The sequence below is a fragment of the Acinonyx jubatus genome, chromosome C1 (assembly GCF_027475565.1).
Source record: "Acinonyx jubatus isolate Ajub_Pintada_27869175 chromosome C1, VMU_Ajub_asm_v1.0, whole genome shotgun sequence".
NCBI classification, from domain to species: Eukaryota; Metazoa; Chordata; class Mammalia; order Carnivora; family Felidae; genus Acinonyx; species Acinonyx jubatus.
Window position 1 is genome coordinate 118,187,250 of NC_069381.1, and position 25,287 is coordinate 118,212,536.

The window sequence follows — 25,287 nt, forward strand, 5'->3', positions numbered from 1 at the left end:
CGACCCTGTAATGCACCTCGGAGAAAACTGCGGAGCCCGGCGCGAAGCACCTGCGGAACACCGGTCCCGAAGCCCGGCAGGACAGCAGCTCCAGCGCCGCCGCCCCCCCCCCGCCCCCCCCGCCCCCTCCGCCCCCTCCGCCCCCTCCGCCCCGCGGTTCGGCCTTGCCAGGGGTGGCCCTCACGCAGGCGCAGTCGCGATGTGCTCGCGTCCCAGTGCGCATGCTCCGCGGGGCCGCCGCGCTCCCGGCCGGCGGCGGCGGCGGCAGCGGCGGTGGCGGCGGCAGAGGAAGTTCCCGCTTTGCCTCCACCCCGGTAGCAGCTTGGCGGTCGGGGACAGCTTCCTCCGGACGCTCTGCGGGCTCTGCTGCCGCCGCACGTCTGTCACAGGACCATGGGGTTGCCGAAGGGGCCGGAGGGCCAGGGTCTCCCGGAGGTAAGGACCCCCCTCTCCCTGACAGTCCGGGTTCGTGGGAGAGGGCCGAGCCCACCGAGCGGCCGGCTGAGTGGGCCCGGGCAGTGTTTGGGGCGCCCCGCCCCCTTCCTCAGGTGTGTCCCCGGCGGGGAGCGCTGGCCCTGTGCGCCGGGGGGCCGAGCAGGTCCCCCAGCCTGGGCAGAGGCGGGGACAAACTTCAGCCGCTCCTGGGTCCCCCGGGACGGAGGCGGTCTTTCCCAGCCCAGTACCTAGCTCCACGCAGCCCCAGGCGCCGTGGGGCTCGGGGTCCCGCCTCTCCCTCTCTCCCGGGCGGTGTGCCCCGACCCCTGGCGCTGCAGGGCTCGCCTCGAGGCCCGGGGCTGCTGCGCCCTGGAGTCACGAGACGCGCGCTGGGACCGTCCGGGCTCGGGTTGTGCAAAGGGCGGTGACCTTGTGGCGCCTGCCGCCGCCTCACGGGGCCCGCGGGGTCCCCACGGCCTGCCTCACCCGCCTTGGTGTGTGCAGGGAATGCCGCCCTACCCACCCCGCGCCAGACCCGGGCAACAGAAGTTTGGAAGCAGTGCGCGCGCTGGGCGGTGTGCGGGAGGCGACGCGCTGTCCAGTGGGGCCGTGGGGCCGGGCCGAGCGCCTGGCGGAAGCGTGACTGCTTCTCCAGAGCATAGCGGGCACCTTTCCTTACAGTGGTGTTTGTTATTAAATACTCAGTCGCTCCTGAGGGACAGGGCAGTCAGTGGTTTCCGGATTTCCACGTTGTCTGCGAATAAAAGGAACGTGCATTTCCTTTAGGCTGCAAGTGTCATTTAGCGAGGCGGTTTGCCAGTGTCTTCTCTTCCAGCTGATTTCCTCCAAAGCTAGTCTAGTTTACGAGACTCAAGAAATGAAATCCACACTGAACCTCTGTCCCCCTCCTAAGGTTCTGAAGCAGGCACTTGACAGGAGGACATCACAGCTGCCTGTGGCCAATCTTGCTTCTCTGCGTGTCCCCCCACCCACCCTACTCCCTGCCAATCCTCAGTTCTTTCATCTCATATGTACGGTACCCACTAATTGAGGGATCGCTGTTCCATGGGTAAAAGCTGGGGATATAATATAGTGCTGGAAGGACAGACTTACCTGGCAGTGTGTGCTCCCAGTGGATAAGTCCATTTTGTTGTAATCTTAGGAAAACCTAAGAAATGTCATGTTGTCAGAACTGTATTAGGTAAAACCTTACGTGCAAATTACATTGATGGAAGGGGGAGGGGATTGCCAAGATGAGAACTGTCTTGTGATATTTGATGTTTCTTTTTTGTTACTTCTTTATTCTAGGCTCTCATCAAGTTTTTGCCTGGTCTTTTGCTGTAGACTCCTTTCTGGTTTCTCAGGTTCTACCTTGAATCCCTCCGTTTCAGTGTCCTGCAGTACTACAAATGGGGGTCTTTCTAAAATAAAAAGCAACCTAGTCCTCTGTGTCCTTTGTTTAACCCTTCTCTGACTGCCAAGAGGCTGGGTCTGACTTGTCAGTTTTCCGGGAGCCTAAGACAGCTCTTGGCAATTAGGAGGCATGCAGGGTAAATATAATCAAATTATTATCATTTAGTTCAAAGACCAGTCCATATGAATATGGATAGTCTGTGTCATTAAACTGTCACTAATCCAGTTAATTCCTTAAATTCAATTTTCTAAACCTTTTACTGTAGGTTTGTGAAGGATGGGAAGATAGCTAGACTTGGGCTTGCCTTCCACCTTACATGAACTATAGTACAGGGCAATTGAAAATTTAGTGTGCCTGGTTTAAGAGCTCACAGTCATTCATCTTTATCAGAATTTTAGTTTTTTAATGGTGAGTGTACCAACCAATCTAATGGCTTTTTACACCCTCAAAAGAGGGTATTCTTTGAGTCGCTGTGGGTTAGTCAGTGGCCCTTTTCCATATTGTTTCAGTGTTGATCTGTGAATTGAATGGGGAGTCTTAATTAACATTCTCCATTCAGGGTCTTGTGCCAGAAATTATTGCATAGGTTATTTCGCAAAAATGTATATACTTCTCCATTCTGGGGGTGAGTAGATAAAAGGCATGGGCCATGCATCTGCGATGGGGTTGGCCAGCAGATTCTCGTTAGGTACAAGTTGAGGAAGGAATGATCCTCCTGGGATGAATTGTCCTCTTCTTGGAAGTGTTTTCATGATAAGTGAAGATTGAACAAATGAAGGGTTCCTGTTTTACATCCTAGAAGCTATAAGAAAATACTTCTGTCATCCCATTTTTCTTTTCTACTCCATCTTTGTAAACCATATTGCTCTTCTCTTTTCTTGGAGTCTCCCTATTTATAGATGTTGCTTAACTATCCCAGATGTTTTGCAAAGGAAGAGACTGAGTGAATAATTAATATTACTTTATTTTTGCGTGTCCACTAAGAATTAGGGTAACGCTTGAATAGGCTGGGCCAGGGTGGTTTGAGATTAAGAAGTAAAATGAGCAGTGGCACGAGGCTGTCACTGTCACACCCCATATTGCAAGAGATTGTCAATCACTTTAATAATTCTTTGTTCAACTATATGTTAATATGTGAGCTCTCTCTCCTGGCAATTTGTACTTCAAAATAAACTTGAATTTCCATTATCGGTGTCATGACTATGAAAACATTTCGTTAATCCGTGGCTGGCATAGGTCATGCACTTTGTGTAATGATCGAGCACGTCATTCCATATTTAATTGTCCTTTGAGCCTAATGCTACTTCAGAAGAGGTGTGAACATGACTGAATAATATATGGGTCCTCTCCTAATCCAGCTAATAGCCCATTTCGAAAGACAGGCTTGTACATTAACACCAGACGTTTTACTCAGAAGAGGTTGATACTTAATTGTATGAGTGGCATGAACTATAAATGAAATAGAAATGCAGAGGAGTGACCATTTCAGGCTGCATTTGTCAGGGTTGGCGTCGAATAAGAGCTGGAATTTGAAGATGGTTTCTGGGTGGTTAGAGAGTATCAGGAGAAGGAAAGGGGTGGAACAGTGAAGAAATGGGAATGAGCCATGCTTGAGCTTGGCCAGAGCCATGACTGGATTGTTTTGGAGGGAGGTAAAGGATGAAGCTAAAACGATAGGTTGCAGCCAAAGATCTGAATAGCCAACCAGGAACTTTGGAGTTTATCTTACAGACAGTGTGTGATGCATTAATGATAAGGGCTGGGGGATGAGCTAAGAAGGGGTGATGTGACAGCTGTGATTTAGGAAGGAGTGAGGAAAACAGATTAAGAGCAGAAAGATTGAGACAGTTGAGGCAGCTGCAGTAGTCCTGGCATGAAGTGTAAATAAAAGGGAGGGGAGGATGGCTATGACACGCAGGGTAAAGGAAGGTTACACAGACATTGTTGGGTGAGGGAGGAGTCAGAGGTGGGTGCCAGAATTTGAACCAGCTATATGTTGCTCATGTTTTATGTACAGAAGTGGTTTTTTATGTTCCGCAGTCATGGAAGAGAGGGAAGGTACGGTTCATAGAAGTAGATGGAGGCAGTACTACTAGAATATTTAGATGCTTTTTAGTTATGGATCAACACCTAGGAGTGAAAGTAGGCTATAATTTAAAAAATTTAAATCAGTTCCCTCTTTAAATATATTGGTGAATTTATTATTTTTAAGGCAATCCCGTTATGCAGTAGTCAGCATCCTTTCATGTATCCAAGTTGAAAGCTTTTCTTAATTTACCTTAGAGATCAAAAAGACGATTGAAGAGAGAGATAACGTGTTTAAACTCCCTTCTTGGTTCTAGCCCCATTTGTCAGTTGCTTCTGGGACCAAGATGCACAAAAAGTTAAAACAAACAAACAAACAAACAAAACAAAACCTTGTTTTGTCTGTAAGGAGTTTATAATTTACTTGGGAGCCTGTGAAGTAAACCTTGTGTTACTGAACCGGGAGGTACCGTGCTATCATCTTCCTTTCCCTGGATTCCTTCCCCATCCGATGAATAATCTGTACTGCCTGTGTGTGTCTTCTCCCCCCACCTGTGACGGTCAACACAGCTCACTGAGGCCCAAGGACTCTGTTCTTTGTGACTCATGCAGCCATGCTTCTGCATGAACACAGTGATACAGGCAATGTCACTTGCACCTTGGCAATTAAATTGTGGCATCGGGGGATATGCCTGGTGTTCCTTTATCCTAAGGTAGCTTTTACGAACCTGTCTTTTACCTTTTGTTTTAGGTAGAAACAAGAGAAGATGAAGAACAAAATGTCAAGCTAACTGAAATTCTGGAGCTCTTGGTTGCAGCTGGGTATTTCAGGGCAAGAATTAAAGGCTTGTCACCTTTTGACAAGGTAAGAGGAAAGCTTCCTGACCCTTAGGCTGATTTTTGTTGGGATGGCATGGTTTACCAGCACAGGGAAAAGAGGAAGAGATTGTGTTTTTACTTTCTCCAGTGCTTCTTTCTCATTCAGGTTCATTAATGGAAGTGTTCCAATTTCCTATTAAAAGAAAACACAAATGTATCAGTAGGTATGCCTTGAATTCCTTTTCTGTGTACAGACCTTTGGGAAGTGCAAAGAGGCATCAGAAATAGTTCCTCCTTTTAAAGAACTTACAGTTTGAGTGAAGAGATAAAGCTTACATAAGATAAAATAATCTGAGCTAGTAAGGAGCTGTCCTAGGTCAGTGTGCTCACAGACAATTGCCAGCTTTTCTAAAGATGGTCAATTCTGAGTTTGGAGGAGGGAGAAGTCACTGTGGGATGAAGTGTGTTAATTCAGCAGAACCTAGAAGAATTATTATGCACAAGGCCTAGTAATGAGTGTTGAGGGCACAGAGATAAGACCAAGGCCCTGTACTCAGAGAGCCCAGCTTCTATAGAATAGGAAAGGGAGACAAGTAAAGCAACATACATAGAATAAGTGGCATGTTGCAGCAAAGGCAGCAACCAACTGTGCACAGAAATGAAGCTTGCAGATCAGCCAGAGCAGGACAGGACAGTTTCCTGATGGAAGAAAGTGTTGAGTGCTTCAGTGGGCCACAGGCCCGGCTCTACATAACAATCACTGTGGACTGTTTCATAATACAGACGTTGAGGCCTCACCCTTTGATATTTTGCTTAGATCTGATCTGGGGCTTGGAATCTGTATTTTTTTAAATGTTTTTATTTATTTTTGAAGGAGAGAGAGAGAGACAGAGCATGAGCAGTGGAGGAGCAGAGAGAAAGGGAGACAGAATCTGAAGCAGGCTCCAAGCCCTGATGTTAGCACAGAGCCCAATGCAGGGCTTGAACTCACAAACCGCGAGATCATTACCTGAGCTGAAGTCAGACACTTAACCAACTGAGCCACCCAGGCACCCCTGGAATCTGTATTTAATAGGCATCTTACATGTGTCTAAAATACAGCCAGAGATGAGAGTCACTATTGTTTTTTCTAACATCAAGGCATGTCTGAAAAGGATTTTGTTTTGTTTCAAAGTGTTTTTTTAGGCTTAGTCTCATTTGCATCTCTGAGAAATCCTATGAGAGAAGTAGACCAGAGATTCTCCTCTCCTTTAGATATGTGAAAAATATATATATGGAAATTAAGTAATGAACCACAAATTTCAGCCTTGCTACTCACCTGTCTGGTCTGTAAAACACATAATTCCTCTGGAATCTGGCACTTACCTGAAACTCGAGTAAGACTTCTCTTGGCTGAGAATTAATGTCCGTCTCCCTCAGTATAAAGAGGCCCTATGAATGATACGTCCATTTCGTAATATAAGTCAGCTTCTCAGTCACACTAGCCACGTTTCAAGTGCTCAGTAGCCACATGTGGCTGGTAGCTACTGTATTGGACAGTACAGACACATTTTCCATCACTGCAGAAAGTTTTATCGAGTGGTGCTATTTTAGATGAATTGTAGTGGATGAAGTCAGAAGGGCACATATACTCTCTCTCTAAAGATAAATAATTTTTGTAGGGTCACTGATTGTATAAAAACTACTTATATTTTTTCCTACCTTCCACTTCCCCTCTCCCCAAACCAGGAAGAGAAAACAGGTATTTTCTTTGTGTCTTGCAGGTAGTAGGAGGAATGACTTGGTGCATCACCACTTGCAACTTTGACATAGACGTTGATTTGCTCTTTCAGGAAAACTCTACAATAGGTCAAAAAATGTAAGTTACCAGGGTTTGCCATGGAAGAGGCTAAAGGGGGAGAAGGGAGCTAACTTTTGAGTGTCTGCTATGTGCCAAAAGTTGTGCTAAGACACTTTACATATTTTATTTTAGTTTTCATTACAACAGATATTATCATAGTTTTATAGATTATAAAACTGAGGTTGTTAGAAGCCACAGTCACACAGCTAGCATATAAGTCATTTAATGCTCAGGCTGTTTCTAACATTATCTCTCTCTTTTTTGTTCCTAGTTTCATTGAGATATAATTTTCATGTAACACTATTGTTTCAAGGTGTACAACAAAATGATTTGATGTATGTATGTGTATATATACATGGCAAAATGTTCATCACAGTAAGTTTAGTTAACATCCATCACCACACAGTTACAATTTTTTTTCTTGTGATACGAACTTTTATCACCTACTCTCTTAGCAACTGTCAAATATATGCTACAGCATTGCTAACTGTAGTCACTGTGTTCTTCATTATATCCCCAGGACCTAACTATCTTATAACTGCAAGTACCTTTTCTACTTTTTTGTTCCTCTTCACCCATTTCCCTCACCCCCCACCTTCACCTCCGGCAACCACCAATCTGTTCTCTGAATTCAGTTGTTTTGGACTCCGCTTACAAGTGAAATAACACAGCATTTGTTTTTCTCTGATTTATTTCACTTAGCATAAATCTTATCTTCAAGGTCCATCCATGGTGCTGCAAATTATAGGATTTCCTCTTTTCTTTTATGCCTGAATAATATTCCTGGGTGTGTGTGTGTGTTTACATGTACACCACATCTTATTTATCCAAGGATGGACACTTAGATTATTTCCATATCTTGGTTATTGTGAGTAATGCTGCAGTGAAGATGGGGGTTCAGATACCCTCTTTGAGATACTGATTTAATTTCCTTCTGATTAATACCCAGAAATGAAATTGCTGGATCATACGGTAGTTCTGATTTAAATTTTTTTAATTTTTAATTTTTTGAGGAACCTCCATACTGTTTTCCATAGTGGCTGTACCAATTTACAATCTCACCAGCAGTGCACGAGATTCCCTTTTCTCCATAGCTTTGCCAATATTAGTTATCTCTTATCTTTTTGATGATAGCCCTTCTTTCGATTTGCATTTCTCTGATGATTACTGATGTTCAGCAACTCTAATACTTTTTCTAATACTCTCTAACAGTTTCCAGTTACTTCTTAGTTTATCTCTTTCCAGGGGCAGCTGGGACAAATGTATTAAATTGAAGTTGAATATTGAATAGAGTGAGGAAGAGAATCTTCCCCCCTCCCCCCCGCCCTTCCCCATTGCCTCTGTGATCATGCCTGCCATCGAGAGGAGGAAGCATGGACTCCTTGCTAGAGATTTCACCTGAGCGTCCCACCCAGTCTTCCATAGCTCACTAGGAGCTTGGTGATTTCATTAGACCACTTGGGATCCCCACTTCTGCCCAGCCCTGCCAATGGGCAGCTGTGTGACCTTGGGCAAGTCACAGTTCCCTTATTTGTCAGGAGAGGGATTTGTGATTTCAGATCTGTGTGTATTTGTGACTTATTTCATCATTTTTCTGAAGCCTTATCCTCCTCCAGGAAAAAACTATTCCAAATGGATTAAAGCTAGTTTACAAATATGCATATGAAGCAGTGATAGAGAAAAGGGGAAGCGAAGCAAAAGGAAAAAGAAATGGGACTTGGGGATAAGGCTACAACATTTGTCATAGGCCACAAAATGCCTTGTTTTTCTAAGGGTGGGCCACAGATTTGGCTCTAAGCTTTCTGGCAGCCAACAAAAAAGAGAAAAACATGATGAATTACCCAATTCTGTTTCCACACAGAAGAAAAATCGGTCCCACAGAATCACCGAAATTCTTAATAATAAGACCAAAGGACATCTTTTGGCTCCTCATTAAAGAGGACGTATTGTTCTCTGTGACACTGTGCTCATCAGTGCTCAGCCATGAATAGAGGAGCTCTACATTTCCAGCATCTGTCATTCTGGGACTGTGACATCGCATCCAGTGACCTATCGGGAAAAGTCCTTCACTGGGGACAGTGTGGTAGAGTCTAGGCATGTGGCTCTGCTCTCTGCTGGTCAGGCTAACTCCAGGGGTAGAATTTTATTCCTGCGTCTTTATTTGTTTGTTTTTCTTATATAGGTGCTACATCCATGAAGTAAAAAATTAAAATTAAAAAAAAAAAAATTCAGATATTGCCAAAGAGCACAAAATATACAGCTGATGTCTCTCCCTGTTCCCATTGTATACCCTGGTTTTATTCCCTGGAAAGGATCATCTTTGCCTATTTAGGTTTTAGATTTTTCAGAGAGGTCACTTGTGCATCTCCAACTATGTATGTTTCATTCAAGTCTAATAAGAGGAGGAATTTAGCTCACTATACTACTCACCACATCCCCTTTGTCTCCCATTATCCAGTCTTATAATTATTATCTGTTGTCCTGTGATCACTTGTATAGCTGTAATCTACATAAGCTTCTATTTTTTGACTCATTAATATAAGATAGTTTCTCCTGGTTCCTAGCTACTTAGGGTAAATGTTTTGGTATCTGTTTTTCCTTCTTCCTTTCAGCCTCCACCTACCATCATATCATCACTTTTACAATGTTCAGGGCATAATATTTACAATCTGTTCAATAATAATAGCAATTAAATTGTCCATGCTTTATCTACAGGTAAATTGTAAAAGTAAATCTATAAAGAGTGTTTACAATAAGAACTAAGAGTTGTGATGGTGTCAAAGAAAAGAAAATGTGATCTCCTCGACCATAATGGTGCCGTTTGATGGGAAATATTAAAAATATTACAGTCAAATGGAATAACTTCATTTATTCATTGACTCACCAAATATTTATTGAGTCCATATTATGGGTCAGGCATTGTTCTGGGTACTTTGGATATATTCATGAAAAATATCGTTCCCTCACAGAGCTTAGAGTCTTTTGGGGGAAGATAGACAATAAACAACTAATTTAATAAAAAATTGAGTTATTTATGGAAGTAATATGCACTCTGAAAAAAATGAAAGCTGAAAAGGTATATGAAGAGGGACATGGTTTGGAGGCAGTTGTAACTTTAAGTCAGTGTGGCCTCATTGAGAAGGGAATATGGGAGCTAAGACTTGAGAGAAGAGGGTTCCAAGCCAAGGGGACCGCGAGCGTGAAGGCTCCAAACAGAAGCCTGCCGGGAGTGCAGTGAGGTGGGGGAGAGGGGCAATAGCAGAGGTGGAGACAAGTTAGGGGGGCCAGATTGAGTAGAGCTTTGTAGGTCAGAATAAAGACTTTGAGTTTACTCTGACTGAGATAGAAATTCTTGAAGGGTTTTGAGCAGATGAGGAACATAATCTGTTCTGTTCATAATCGGTTTTAGAAGGAACTCTCTGATTACTGATCAAAGGGGTGAAGTTGGCAGCAGGGAGATTCTTTAGCACACTGTAGCCATGCTCACAGAAGGATGGTGGCCATGACGGGTGGCTAGCAGTTGGTGGGATCCTTCCTCTATTTTTGGAGGTAGAACCAACCGGATGTCATGACAGATTGGATTTGGGTGTGAGAAAGAGGGGACTCAAGAATGATTCTGAGGTGTTTGGCCTGAGCCAGTGGAGTGGTCTCTATGAAAAGTCACTGAACATCAGGCACTTTGTAATTTGCCTTGTCTGTATACAGCTTACTTTTCTTGAGTTTCTGATTGCCTTTTTTTTTCCTTTTTGACCAAGAAGCACATAGCTTTACCTGTAGCTACGATCACCCAGATTCTTTAGCTGTTTACTAACATAAATTTACTATCTTCTCGAGGACACTCTTGATTGAGGCCTCTTTCTGTTCCAGTTTGAGTGATTGCTTTTTACGCCTGTGGCACCCCTGCTATGCTGGGATGTCTTTTGCATTCTTTCGATTTCAACTGCATTCTTTCTACACCACTTTTACCATCTCCTAGATTCTGTGTATCCCTTCTTTGCAAATTCCCTTAGAGTTTTACAGTGGTTCTTAGCCCCTTTTCACCTTGGTGTCCTTGGGAATTATGATACTTTCCTGTCACTGGCAGTACTCTTAGGAGATATTGGAGCATGGTGGGTTTTATATGGATTCTTAATCCCTTGTCCATGTTTCTCGAATCTACAAAAAACCACTGAAAACAGGTCTGTTCTTTCTAAGTGTGGATACAAAACTCATTTGGAAACAAAACATGACCTGAACCTACTTAAGACTATTTTTAGTCTTTATTGATCCCACTTACAGGAATTTTCATAAGTTTTGCTGCAGAAATAATAATTTCTTCAAGTGTACAGTTTCCTCTAGATTTCACTTGGGCTCTACATAATATGTAGTATATGCCTCTTATGTCCACTAAAGTGCAAACATTTAAAAAGTTCTGAATTCTGAAACACCTATGGCCCCAAAGGGTTTGGATAAGGGGCTGAGGATGTACAGTATTATGTTCTCTGGTAAACACTTGATGTGTAGCTTTTTAAGTGCAGAGCCATGAACTGTAATTGTAGGTGAAACCGGGGCCGGGGGTTTGCATGACTGAAGACTCAGCAGACTCTTAGCAATGCTTCAGAGGGTGGGGTCTCTCTTACCTGTAAGGGAAATGCCATAGCCACAGGGCACCGAATTACTCAAACATCTTTTCTGTTTGGTTTTGGAATGTGTTCTGTGTTTGAGGTTCCTCTCCACAGAGTTTCTTGGTTAGGTGCAATTTAGACTAAAACTGGCTTATGTTTGCAGTGTTTCAGTATGTCCCAGCTGAAACTGTGTGGTGGGTGGCCAGGTAGCACTGTCTGAGGAGGGCATGATTATCTTTCAGGCTGTTTTCTGTACATGCCCAGTTGGGGCCTTTTTCTTCTTGTTGATCCCTTTTTCTTGAGGGTTTCATGAGCTCCTACCCTCTGTCTACATCCTCCTTCTACCCTCCTAGCCTGTTGTAAAGCCCCATGACTGCAGATTCCTATGCTCAGAGGTCCATAAATGAGATTTCAGGCTTATAATTGAGTTCAACAACACACGAGTAGGAGGCGCCTGTGTGCAGAGCACTTGTACTTGCCTATGACTACCTAAACATCGCAACAAGTTTGAGTAAGTAGGACAGGCATTATTCCTCGTGTATGATGGGAGTGTTGGACAAGAGGGACCAAATGACTTGCCAAAAGTCCCAGAGCAGGTGATGGAGCTGGAGTTTAGACCCTGGTTAATTCACTCTCTTTCAAACTGTTGGCAGTGGAGGAGGAAACCATGTACTGAACACTCTTAAAAACTGCAGAAATCAAACCAATCACCTGTAGTGGCAAGTGGGCATTGTTAAAATCTTAGACTAAGAAACCTCACGGGGGACCTCTGCAGTGGTCACTTACCCAGATTTTCAGAAAGTCAGAGGGTCTACCCTGACCTCCAGGGAAAAAGAGAGAGGGGCTGGTGGGTTTCAAGAAGTCCTCCTGATTTTTGTCCCCTACTCCAGGCTGCCTGTATGTCCCGCACATCCCTCCCTTGGCCCAGCAGTGGTTCTGCCTCCAGTTGCTTCCATATGCTGTTGAGTGAGACCTCAGTCTTGGCAGTGATTTCTGGGAGGAGGGTTAAGAGGCTTGTAAACCCTGAGATGACCCACAGCATCCTTCCCTCAGGGCCTTTATGAACTGGGAAAGGAGGCAGTCTCTGAGCAGTGGCCAGACACAACTTGGTCTGAAGGTAGAAGTTTGAGCTAGATGGTACTGGGGGTCTCAGCCTCTTGTTTTCAAGCTACTGACTGGTTGTTACGGACCAGTAACCCTATGCAGACTCAGATCTGTAGCCACTAGGGGGAGCTTTCCTCCCGCTGAACCAGAATGTGACTGAGAAGAAAGGCCCCATGGATATCAACAGTTAAGACTTGCCCTAAATGAGGATGCCAAGTGAGGATCATCTGTATTTGCTAAGCTTGGAGTTTAGGGAGCAGTGTCAATTAAGCACCAGTCTCTTCCCCTCACAAGTTTCAAGCAAATGAAGAAAGGCATGAGAGTCTGATGGAGATTAAAATAAAAGATAAACTGTATTATAGAGAGAGCCTTAGATATGCTACCAAATGGGTTCATTAATACTTGCCTACCAAACTATCCCATTTGAGCCCCAGAAACAACTGGACAACCATAGGGTTCCCCAGTGGGACAGCCACATACCTTGTGACAAAAAAGACACGTGTATCCTGAAGACAGGCTGCTCAGAAAGGAGGGACTGCAGTAGTGACTGAGAGGCATGTGACATTTTCCTTCCATGTCTCAGACCTTTTGGATGAGTCACACACGTGCCCACTCTGTTAGGGGTGAAAATGTTCTCCCAGAGGCTTCCCTCCTGGGAGGTAGATGTTCCCTCCTTTTGTAAATGTGTGCAGTAGGGTATCAGTCTTCTCCTCTCCATATTTTTGTCTCTTAAACCTATCAGACTTGACATTGATATTATGATTGACCTATCAGACTTGACATTGATATTATGATCCATATTTCCTCAGTAGTTCTAACATTGGTGCCACCTTGTAAAGCTTCTTCCTGGGAATGAACAAAGTTTTGTAGTGTGTTCTCCAGGGACCACTCCCTGGGAAGCCATTTAGCTTTTCTCCCTGGATTTCACTTAGTTCCTACCAAGACCAAGAGGATAAAACCTACTAAGGGCAACGTAGGTAAGACAATAATTGCTCTGACCCAGGCCTTTGTTAGATGTCAGTCTTAAGGGTGTCTGTCTCTTGGGAAGGATTATGGGACTGCAGAGAGATAAAAGCATACAAGATTTCTTTGAACAAGGAACACCGTGAGTAGACCCACTTGCTGAATTTGAAGTGTCTAGTAAGAACTGGGGACCTTGTTCACTAGGGCTTTCATCTATCAGAAAATAGTTCTCACTTGCAGACAAGGCCACAGTAGCTGCTGTAAGGGGCCAAGACTTTTTTAAGGGTTTTAGAATAGGACTATAACCTAGCCTATCCACGTAAGCTGAGCCAGAAGCCCCCATTTCTCCATATGGCCCCACAAGGTCATGCCTGGTGACTTTTCTCAAGGTAGACCCACTTGGTAACCTCTGCTCTCCCCTCTTGAACCAAATCCAATTGAAGTGTAAGAAACAGGAAGCAGACAGTTGGAGATCAAATACCAGCCAAGTAGAGAAGGAGGCTTACGTCTGTGGTGGGGTAGACTTGTACACAGACCCTGCTGTCGTGCCTGCCTTAAAACTGTCCCACCCAGGCCTGGGCAGGAGCTGTGGAAACTCGCAGCAAGCGGAGGATGCTTGCCTCCTGACTGGGCTACAAGAATGCTCTCAGGCCTCGGGAAGCCCCATTCTTCCCCTTATTCCCGGACATTTCACAGGACTGAAGCAAGGTGTTGGAGAGCGTTCAGAATGCTCTTGATGAGAAGCAGAAGCGTTCTCCTCTCTGGAAAAAAAGAACAAGGACGTGGTTCCCCCAAATTTAGGATTAATTTGAAAGTAGTAAAAAAAAAAAATAATAATTAAAGGCTATTTTTTATTTTAAAAATACTTTTATACCAGAGTGGAGAACTCTAAATTTTTTGTTTTAGTGTCAGGCCCCATGTTTTGTCTTACTATTGTAGGCACCCAGCACAGGGTCTGGTAATTATTTGTTTCCTGAATGATATTTAGAACAATTTTTTTTTTTTTTTGAGAGAGAGAGAGAGAGAGAGAGAGAACAAGCATGCGCACGGGGGAGAAGGAGAGAGAGAACAATTTTTTTAATGTGTAACCTAGTGGTTCCCAGATTTTTGGAAAAAGTAGGTCAGTAAAATGAAATGTAAAAGAACTTGGGGCACTGATAACTTTGTATTTTACAATGTAAGTATGTTAAAAAATAATAATTATTACCTCAAACATCACCATAATGTCGTAAGTAAACGATATGTTTTAATATAAAAAACGTGGGAAGAACAAAACCGTAGAATAAAGAAAGAAAGCCGTTTTGTGGCCTTAGGCGCGTGCACACAGACACATCTGAATTGTGCCTATTTTTCTCATTTTGCAGTCAGTCGGGAGAAGCTTGGTCACGGTCTGGCGTTGAGAAGCCCCAGATTCTTCTGGAATACTGCCCAGACTTGAGAGATGTCTTAAGAGCCACTTAGTGTGTTCTCACTCTTTGCTGTTGTTTTTTCCAAACAGAGCACTATCAGAAAAAATCGTCTCAGTCCTGCCAAGGATGAAGTGTCCACACCAGCTGGAGCCCCACCAGATCCAGGGCATGGATTTTATTCACATATTTCCTGTTGTTCAGGTGAGAGCCTCTGTGTGGTTTCTTGTCCTCTGAACACCAGAATTCCTATAACGGGTCTGGCTCTTGGGCCATCTGGCCTAGATCCTGGATTTAACGGGTGTGGCGTGGAGTTGGTGGAGCAAGACATGATGGGACTTCCTGACGTCATCCTCAGAAGTTCGCCAGTGTTCTTCCCTAGGTTCACACTGTCACCTGTTGTGACCTTTGAATGTTCCCATTAATTGCTTTTCATTGCCCTTTTGGTAAAGGTAGAACTCCAGAGCCCTCCATGTTCTGGTCCTGTCCCACTTATCCAGCCTAACTTTATTCCTTGCTTTTCTTTATTCTTTCTGTTCTAGCTCCTCTGACTTTCAGATTTCCTCATCCATCTTATGCTTCCTCCTGTCACAAGGCCTTTCCCTCAAGCTGGAAAGCTCTTACCGTTCTCTCCCTACCTGCTTAATTCATATTCATCTTTCTGATCTCAGTTCCACCCAACCTCCTCAAGAAAGCTTCCCATGAGCCCCTAATCTAGAACAGGTTCCTTTGCTATATCCATTCATACCAGCCATATTCCTTTCCTTTGTAGGAATCCTTCCTTACTATTGTTTGTAACCATGTATATCTGTCTGGTTATTTCTGTCCCTCCTGTCAGACTAAGCTTCTTGGGGGCAGGTGCCATGGCCGTCCTGCTCACTGTTGTGTTTTCAGCACCTGGTGGAATGTCTGGGACTGTGTAGGTAATTAGTCTTTATTTGATGACTAGATGTCTAATGGGAGGCTAATTTCCGCCGTGGCTATTTCCCAAGCTTCTGTGAGTAAGTGGCATATGCTGTACAGCCACCTATATTCTTGCAGTCTTGTGTCTCACCCTCCCCTTCAGGCACTTCGAGAAGAGGAGGAGCAAAGGAAAGGGCCTGCTGTGTGAACAGCGCTTTGCAAATGATCCTGATAGAGTTGTTGGAAGCATCAATAATCCCAGTCTTATGTCTGAGGAAAGTAAGACTCAGAGCAAGTAACTGATTACCTAAGGGCAGAGAACTGGTGAGCTGTCAAGCAGGATTCCAGTCTAAACTCCTTGTCACTAAACCTTGTGCTTTCCCATTCTGCCATTCATGCGGTCCTTGATTCAGAAGTCTTCTAAGCCTGTGTTAAGATTATAACAGTATGGGGGCACCTGGGTGACTCAGTCAGCTAAGCATCTGATATCAGCTCAGGTCAGTGATCTCACAGTTGGTGGGTTCGAGCCCTGCATCGGGCTCTGTGCTGACAGCTCAGAACCTGGAGCCTGCAGCCTGCTTTGGATTCTGTCTCCCTCTCTCTCTGCCCCTTCCCCGCTTGTGTTCTGTCTCTCTCATAAGTAAATGAACATTAAAAAACTAAAAAAAAGATTATAATAGTACAGGCGTTGAGAGCATGGTCTCCAGTGACTTCCTGGGTTCAAATCTTGCCTCTGCCACTTAGCTGTGTGACCTTGGGCAAATGACTTAACTTCTCATCTGTTAAATAGAAGCAATAATAGTACTTACCTGATAGGATGAGAATTAAGTACTTTAGTATGTATAAAGCACTTAGCTGAAGGACCAGCACATCTTAGTAAGTGCTTTGTAAGTATCATATAGTTGTTTCTATTTTTGTTACTGTTATTGGGGACTTCCCCCAAACTAGACTTTCAATCAAATACCATGAAATTTGTGAATTGGAAGTTAAAACTTTAACTCAGAATTTGATCTGTAGGCTCATTAGACTTTCTGACGCAGGAGGATGATACCTGATTCCTTTTGTGAAAACAGGAGCTAGCGACCCTGTGTTGGGTATTACTGAAACTTCCACTACCACCATAATGTGAAGTTGTTGCCTTTCCCCCCAAAGCCGAAATCTCTAGTGATTAGGCCTTACTCAGCCCTATGCTAGAACTCTGAGAGCAACAAATCTGATCCAGAGAGGAAAAGGCAATGAAAGGGAAGTGATCTTCTTTCTCTAGCTTAGGCATTTTGAGCATCTGAATGTTCCCTGTTGTACGTGGAATGCTGAAAGGCTTCCTCTCTGGATGTGAGAACCTAGGTTAGTGGTTACCAGATTTCTTAATTAAAGCACACATGGAGGTTGGCCTATGGTTGTCACCTGTAATTTGTCGAGCAAGAACGTCTTTCAAAGTAACAACTGTCAAACCAAACAGACTCTTAAATACAGGGAACAAACCGGTGGTTGCCAAAGGGGAAGTGGGTGGGGGATGGGCAGAATAAGTGAAGGGGATAAAGAGGTAAAGACTTCCAGTTATAAAATAGTCATGGACATGAAAAGTACAGCAGTGGGAATACAGTCGATACCATTGTAATAACATTGCGTGCTGACAGAGGGCGGCTGTACTTACTGTGGTGAGCACTGAGTAGTGTACAGAATTGCTGAATCACTATGTTGTACACCTGAAACTAATATAATGTTGTATATCATTTATACTTTAATAAAAAAGCCATTTTTTTAAGTGACAACTATCTTGCTTTATCATTTCCTAAAAGAAAGACGTTTTAACCCCCAGTCTTGGAATAAAGGACAGTCCTTTGAATGGACAGTCCCTTAAATACATGAAAGTATTATGAAAAAGTAACCACAGCTTGTAGTTTGTGCCTGTTTTGCCGGAGATCGGTGAAAGAGCAGTCATCAAGTTAGTTGTCTTGTGTGATTCTTGAGGCTCACCTCCAGGTTTGCACTGTTTAGTAGTAACGCGCTGAATGCCAGCCTAGAGAAGGGATCTGACTTCAGGCCCCAGTACTTCTAGGTCACATCTTCTTCTCCCAGGCCAGACATGTGAATCCTGTGAGGGTAGGTATTTTTCTCAAATGCTAGGGACTTGGGGCAGAGCTTGGCTGTCCAAGAGGTTCCCTCCACAGCCCTTCACTCTAGGAAGTCCACTACAGCGATCGATTCTCTGAATCCTAAGACTCTCTTACCTTCCTTATCTGATGACACTTGCTAGGATCCAGCCAAATTAACAGCTCAGTGTAGATCTAATGTATGGAGGAGCATCTGAGAAAGAGACGACTTTGAAAGTCCAGAAACTGGATCTTCCCATCCAAAGGGAAATAGAGAGAAACTGAGTTGAGCAAGGAGTCAGCCTCCATAGTTGTCCTGGGCCATGGTGCTGGGTGGGGGTGCGGGAGAGGGTCTGGAGAAGCTCTGAAGGCTGTGTGAGCTTCTGCCCCTGCTTCTGGGTTTTAGTCAGTGCCTGAGGCTGTTGTTTGGAGTGATGGAAATAAATGGAAGATACTAACAACAAAAGAATATCCCCCAGAGTTATTTGCAGCCACTCCTATCTTGGGCAAGTACTTCCTAAATACGTCCTTTCCTCGAGATGGCTGCCCTCTGTGAGCAAGCATTCTGCCTATCCCTGCAGGAGCACCAGCCCATATGCTATGCGTCTGCTGTCCTAAGTAGCTAAACCTTGCCAAGTGTGCTATGCTCCAGAAGAAATACTACTACTGTCCACAAGCTGCTTTGGGGATGTAGTAGCTCTTTCTGGAAAGAGAACGGTGACTGACAGATGGCATCCTCCCTCCATAATGTTCTTCAGTCATATAGGGACTGAATAAAGAGCCAGGGAAGAGAAGCAAAGGCTGTTTTTGTATTTTACATTCTGTCCGGTCTTCCCATGTGGAAAAGCCTGTGAGTTGTGACAGCTTTGTGCTTGCTACCTATGGAACAAGAACAGACAAATTCTGTAGTGGCTCTGAACTTCAGGTTCAGTACAACATGGCCAGTGCCAATTGCCATATAATGTGTGGTGTAAGAGAGCAAATGCTGTGACTGCCTCACTCACCTGAAGTCTAGGGCCGGGTATTCGGCAAACCTGTACTCAAATGCGAGTATTTGAGGGATTTTTCCATCGATGAAAGAGGGGGTTGTACTAGATGTTCTCTGAGGCTCTCTTCCCTTTCCCTGGTCTGTGGTACAGGCAGCACAGGGAGAGTTATGTTAAGATCTGCCACTGGAACCGGGGGGTTGTGGGGAATAACTATATTTTTGCTGTGCTTTAGTCGCAAAGTATCCTGGTCCTTGTGATTTCCTTTGCTCCCCCGGTAGCTCTGTGAGGTGAAAGAAACTGATACTCTCACCTCTACTTTGCACAGAGCGAAACTGAGGATCCGAAGTGAGGCTTTAGAGCTCCTACACGGCCACTCTGCTCCAGATGCCCTTGGCTCTTAGCCTCTCAGACACCCGGCCGGCTGCTTTTCACATGGGACAGCATGTGTACGTGGGTAGTTTCTCGTCACCTAGTCAGTTCAGGTGTGGTGATTCGGGTTGATGAGTCGTGCCGTCTCTGAGTTGGCCTCGACCGCAGTGGTGTTTCACCCCTGTCCTCACATGTCCTACCTCTCTTTCCCAGTGGCTGGTGAAGCGAGCTATAGAAACAAAGGAAGAAATGGGTGACTACATCCGCTCCTACTCCATTTCCCAGTTCCAAAAAACCTACAGTCTCCCCGAGGTCAGTATTCTCCTTCTCTTGTCCAACTGAGAACAGTGCACCTGCTCAGAGGCTCCCTGGGAAAGAGCAGGGGAAGCTCAGGCTCCCCAACCCTCCATGTGGCATCTCTGCCCCTACCCGGTCAGCTTTGAAAGGGGGCCTCCTGCTTCATAAGAACTGCCTCTTTAAGCAGGCACTGGGTGTAAAGCCCTGTGGTTTTGTCTCTTTCTCTCAACTTTGATACTTGATTCAGAATGTTTATTAAATTATAAGAATGAGTATTTTTTTATAGCCATATAAAGCTTTTTGAGAGATCACCTAGGTCATTGCCAAGGGCGTTCCTATCATAATAGTTTAATAGCAGCCACCAGCACCACCACAGTAGTAATAACTGGTAACTATTGAATGTCTACTGCATGAATTCCCAGCCCCTTGCATGCCTACCCCTCTTTAGTCTTCACAGCCGCCCTGGCATAGGCGGCCCCGTTTACACATGGTGAAGCTGAGGCTTAGAGGCGAGGCAGCTTGCCAGGGTTTCAGAGCTCGTAAGGATTTGGGTGAGAGTGGTTCTCTTCACCAGCACACTCTGTGGGCCCCCTCACTGTCACCAGCTGTGGGGCTCTGTTTCACAGCCACCTGCAGAGGCCCTAGCTTCTTCCCACGCAGAATATATTCCAGTCTGTTAGACGATAGAGGCATCTGCAGGCAAAGCTGTGACGAGAAGTCAGTTTGTAAGACAGGGTTCTGAAAAGTCCAGTTGAGTTCCAGTCTTCACACAGGATTTGTTTAATTGCTGTGTTTTGTCTTACAGGATGACGACTTTGTAAAAAGAAAAGAAAAGGCCATCAAGACAGTTGTTGACCTTTCAGTAAGTTCCCCTGCCTGTATTCTTCTATGAGGGAAGGACAGGTTCATGGCCTCCCAATAGCTCTGTGATTCAAATCCCAAAACCCTTGCCAAGGTCTTCCTGGGATTGCCTAGGATTGGACCTCAGGTGTGAGTGTGAAGGAAGCCCTGCCTGCCCCCATGCCCATATCTGGATGCCAGCATTCATGGGTAGAAAGTGCCACAACCACGTCCTGTGTCCTCCTTACTTCCAGTTTTACGGGAGAAACTTTCCAGATCCAAAGCCTTTCCTTACTTGTGCCAGTGGCAGGTGTAAACTTTGAATAGCTCCAAAGAGTAGATGATGAGCTGGAGGTGGCAAATTGAGATTAGCACCCCGTGATGGCTTTGGAGAGGAGCTACTCCTGAGCTTTGTGTGGGACACACGGGGATATCCTTGGTCAACACACATTGTATCTTAACCGTGGGATCTGCACTCACATGCCCACTCTGTGCTTGCATGCCCAGAGAACCATGGGATCTCTGCTTGCAAGGGCTGAGAAGAGCTTTTCAGAATACTCTGGGCCAGAGCCCAGTAGAACCTCATCAGTGCCACCACCCCACCCCAGCCCCAGCCTTCCTACCTGAGCTGCTGGGAATGAAGCCACAATGCCTGGGGGTTTGTTTGCTTTCTTCCAAAAATAACGTGTAGCGTTTTTTTACTTATTTTTTCTACTTTAAGAGTCTTTAAGAGTAAATGTGTGGTCTTCCAAGGTGATCTCTCTAAAAAGAGTAACAATCATTTGGTGACATGAAGTGCTCCTTTAAAACAAGAAAGCCTTGGGGCACCTGGGTGGTCCAGTTGGTTAAACGTCTGGCTCTTGGTTTCAGCTCAGGTCATGATCTCACAGCTTTGTGAGTTCAAGCCCCGGATCAGGCTCTGCACTGATGGCATGGAGCCTGCTTGGATTCTCTCTCTCTCTCTCTCTCTCTCTCTCTCTCTCTCTGCCTCTCCCGCACTTGCGCTGTCTCTGTCTCTCCCAAAAATAAACTTTAAAAAAAAAAGAAAAAAGAAAGTCTTTGTCACTTTATAGTTGTAATTTGTATCTTTTTCACGATTCTATTTTGGAAATGGGAGGAGTAGAATACCATCAAGATAGTTATACACTAAAGCCAGGTACTATTTCCGGTTTCAGTGGCAGTATTAAAAATAATAAGAGGATATGATATGACATCAGAGTAAATTTTTTCCTGGTTATGAAATAGTCATTCAGTTTAGAACATCCTTCAAAGTTTTTTTGTTGTTTTTTTTTAAAGGTTGATAGAGGGGCGCCTGGGTGGCTCAGTCAGTTGGGCGTCTGACTTTGGCTTGGGTCATGATCTCATGGTCTGTGGGTTCGAGCCCCACATTGGGCTCTGTGCTGACAGCTCAGAGCCTGGAGCCTGCTTCGGATTCTGTGTCTCCCTCTCTCTCTGCCCCTCCCCTGCTCAAGCTCTGTCTCTGTCTGTCTCAAAAATAAATAAACATTAAAAAAAAATTAAATAAATTAAATAAAGGTTGCTAGATACAGACGAAGAGAACCTTAATCTCACAACACAGAAGCAGCTTCTTTTGGAGCTTAGACATATTTCTTCCATGTTTTTAATGTGCATTTTTATACTGAATTGGAGTCCTATTTTAAATACAATTTTGTGGGCTTTTTTTTTTTTTTTAGCTTACCAATATAGAGTTTTGTAGGCGATTAAAGATTTCCCTGACTGCATTTGTCATGAAAACTAATAATCAATTTGTTGGATATGCTGTTGTTTTTTCTTGTTTTATATTATGCTTCATTTCTGGAGAGGTACAAGAACCAAGTGATGGTTCCCATACAGGGAATGGGGAACCAGGAGCAGGAGAGGAGGGGAAATGCTCTTCTCCTTGGAAAGCCTGTACTATCTGGATTTAATATCAAGTCTGTGCGTTACTTATTCAAAAACAGTAAATAAAAGTAAAATTTCTGAAATGCTTAATTGAATATCTTCTTATGTAAATCTCACTCTGAGCCCTGGGTAGAGAGTGAGAAACAGTACAGTTTTCATTCGGCCTTATCACCGTGAAGGAAAGGCCAGCATAGCTGTCTGGCGTCCTACCCACGAAGTTGGGCCTGTCATCATCATGCCCACTAAACATTTCAGGCCTCTGGGGACACATTCTCCCCTCCTCTCATTTGTAGTGGAATTTTTAAAGAAAATCGTCTTCTGCTTGGTAATAGGACTGCATAGAATTGAAGGAGGTAATGATAATGACAAATACATGGTACCCAGACATTGTTATAAGCATTTATATATAACCTACGCAGTCCTGACAACAGTCCTCTGAGGTAGTAGTATTTTTTCTTGTTTTTAACAGGCGAGGAAGCTCAGGCACAGATAGGTTACAAGTTGCGCAAGGTCACATTGGTGATGATGGAGCCAGGATGCAAACCCAGTCTTGTAACTGTGGGCCTCTAGATACAGTGCTGTTTGCAGCTAATTACAAAATAATATCAAGATAAAGGAAAATGGGAAAAATTTGCAAGTCTCTTTGATAATACTCAGTTTATTTCCTTTTTTATGTGTGAATTTGCTCCTCAGTTGACTGTCCATACATTTGTTTGGGAAGTTTGATGGATGGCCAGAGCTGAACTTTGGGTTTTGTTGGTTTGCTTCTTCGCCTGTCTATTGAAAATACCTCTCACTTCTGGAAGCTGTCTTCGTAGGTTTCTTAGCTGAGCTCCATTGCCATTAACTTCCATCCCTTCCACCCACCACTTCTGTAAGTGCTTCTTCACTTCCTTGCCTTGAAATGAGAGTTCCAGAAGCTTACAAGAGACTCCAGGGCTGCAGTGTCTGTCCCTGGCTTATCCTTGTGAGTCACATAAGAAATGAAGTCGCTTGCTGTTTTTCATTCACTGTCACTCTCTCTAAGGGAAATGTCTCCCTTCGCGAAGGGAATGAAGTCTTTCCTAGACTACCAGGGGTGTGGCTCTTTGCAGGTCTTGGGTTCTGACCTGTGTTTCCTTCCCTGCCCACCTTTTTCCCGGCACTGCCCTTCACATGCCTCCTCAGTTTTTCTTACCTACTACTTATTGACGAATCTGGAATCCCAAATTTGAATTGTGAATAGTAAATTAAGGATTCAAATAAGGTCAAACAATGGGTGCCTAATTTCTGGACCCAGGCTTTTATAAAATATGTCCCTAGCCACCCTGTACTGATTGAGGGCCTTCTGTGTATTTGGCACCTAACTAGGTATCTTACAAGCATTGTGTCATTAACTCCTCACCAACAGTCAGGGAGTTACATATTATTATTTCTATATTTTTAAAATTATTTTTAATGTTGGGGCGCCTGGGTGGCTCAGTCAGTTAAGCGTCCGACTTCGGCTCAGGTCATGATCTCACGGTTCGTGGGTTCGAGCCCTGAGTCGGGCTCTGTGCTGACAGCTCAGAGCCTGGAGCCTGTTTCCGATTCTGTGTCTCCCTCTCTCTCTGCCCCTCCCCCACTCGCGCTCTGTCTCTCTCTGTCTCAAAAATAAATAAACATTAAAAAAAATTATTTTTAATGTTTAATTTTGAGAGAGAGAGAGAGAGAGAGAGAGCATGAGCAGGGGAGGAGCAGAGAAAGAGGGAGAGGATCTGAAGCAGGCTCTGCGCTGTCAGTGCTAAGCCCGATGTGGGGCTCGAACCCACGAACCATGAGATTATGACCTGAGCCAAAGTCAGTTGCTCAACCAAGCCCCCAGACACCCCTATCATTGATTTGATTTTAAAAATCAGAAATTCAAAGCCAAAAGAGTTAACAAATTCCCTACATATTTGCAAAATAGGAAGAGGCAGCCACATTTTGATTTCACATCTGACTCCTCAAACACGACAGGCATGGTGCTTCTCCAGCTTCCTCTCTTCACCTGGACTCTGACTTCCCACATATTTTTGGCACCAATTTTACAGCAATGTTCCTGACTTATTTCAGGGCTCTGGGATATTATTCATCTAAGTCCCAAAGACTCAAATGTATCCAGATTGACTGGGTGCTTTCCCGTCACCTCTTCAGTCCCCTATGGGGGCATTTACTATGACTTTTCCACTAGAAGAGCCTGTGTCCAGCTAGAGAATGTCTGCCAAGTGGAGACTATCATGTTGGTTTTTTTCGTCATCTACTAACATAATACCATATTCCCTCAACCAGCAGGCTTTGACGTATTCGTACTTAGCTATAACCTCTTTTTAATAAATAACTATTAAAGGGCCTGGGTGGCTCAGTCGGTTGATCTTCTGACTTTGGCTCAGGTCATGATTTTGCAGTTCCTGGGTTCAAGCCCCACATCAGGTTCTGTGCTGACAGCTCAGAGCCTGGGGCCTGTTTCAGATTCTGTGTCTCCCTCTCTCTCGGCCCCTCCCTACTCACACTCTGTCTCTCTCTGTCTCAAAAATAAATAAACATTAAAAAAATAAAAAAATAACTATTAAAATATATTTTAATATTTTTCAAAATGTTTAGCTTATTTTTATCCTTAGCCATCCTTATAGGATGCATTTGTCCTTGGTTATGTAGCCCAAATCTTTTGCAATTGTCCTTGGTTATGTAGCCCAGCCATTTTTTTGTGCATGATTTTTTGTTTTAAAATAGCTTATTTATATTTTGTACTGGTACCTTCATAATAATAATAGAAAATTAAGAAATGGGAAAAAATACAAAGACTAAGTCACCATGATATCACCATCCAGGGATAATTACTGACCTATATTCCAAGTAGGAAATATAAAATATGTATATCAATGGAGAGAATTAGAGTTCTCTAAAAATGGCATTATATTTCACGTTCTGTTTTGGTTTTTGCTCAAGAATGTATAATTTTGCTTAAGAATATGTTTGCATGCCAATAAATATACCTCCACATCATTTTTACTGGCTGTAGATTATTCATTGTGTGGTACTGATTTAACTAGCTTAGTTTGTATCTTTTTTTTTCTTTTGGCCATTATATAGGACATTCTCATAGCTAACTTTTTTCTTTTATCTTTATTAACCTAGGATACATTTCACGAAGTGGAATTGGGTCAAAGTTTATGCCTAAGGCTATTGTACCTCTTGGCAGATTGTCAGGCAGAAAGACTGCTGTGAACTTGAATTTCTGAGCTCATCACTTTGTGGTTCTCTCCCTTTGTCTTGGCCTCATTGTT

The 25,287-nt window shown here is 44.1% G+C and overlaps 1 protein-coding gene across 4 annotated transcripts in view; it reads left to right on the forward strand.

Moving 5' to 3' along the window:
* The first annotated feature begins 224 nt into the window (after window positions 1-224).
* The window catches only part of CCDC93 (coiled-coil domain containing 93), a 96,942-nt gene continuing 71,879 nt past the window's right edge, over window positions 225-25,287 (forward strand). For 2 of the 4 annotated variants that reach the window (XM_053214916.1, XM_053214919.1), the window contains exons 1-6: window positions 227-435; window positions 4,626-4,739; window positions 6,457-6,551; window positions 14,703-14,814; window positions 19,178-19,276; window positions 20,067-20,123. In XM_053214916.1, coding sequence (XP_053070891.1) covers window positions 394-435; window positions 4,626-4,739; window positions 6,457-6,551; window positions 14,703-14,814; window positions 19,178-19,276; window positions 20,067-20,123 — 519 coding nt within the window. In that variant the 5' untranslated portion in view covers window positions 227-393. Of the gene's footprint in view, window positions 436-4,625; window positions 4,740-6,456; window positions 6,552-14,702; window positions 14,815-19,177; window positions 19,277-20,066; window positions 20,124-25,287 lie in introns of all 4 variants that reach the window. The other 2 variants (XM_053214917.1, XM_053214918.1) reach the window with 2 other exon arrangements.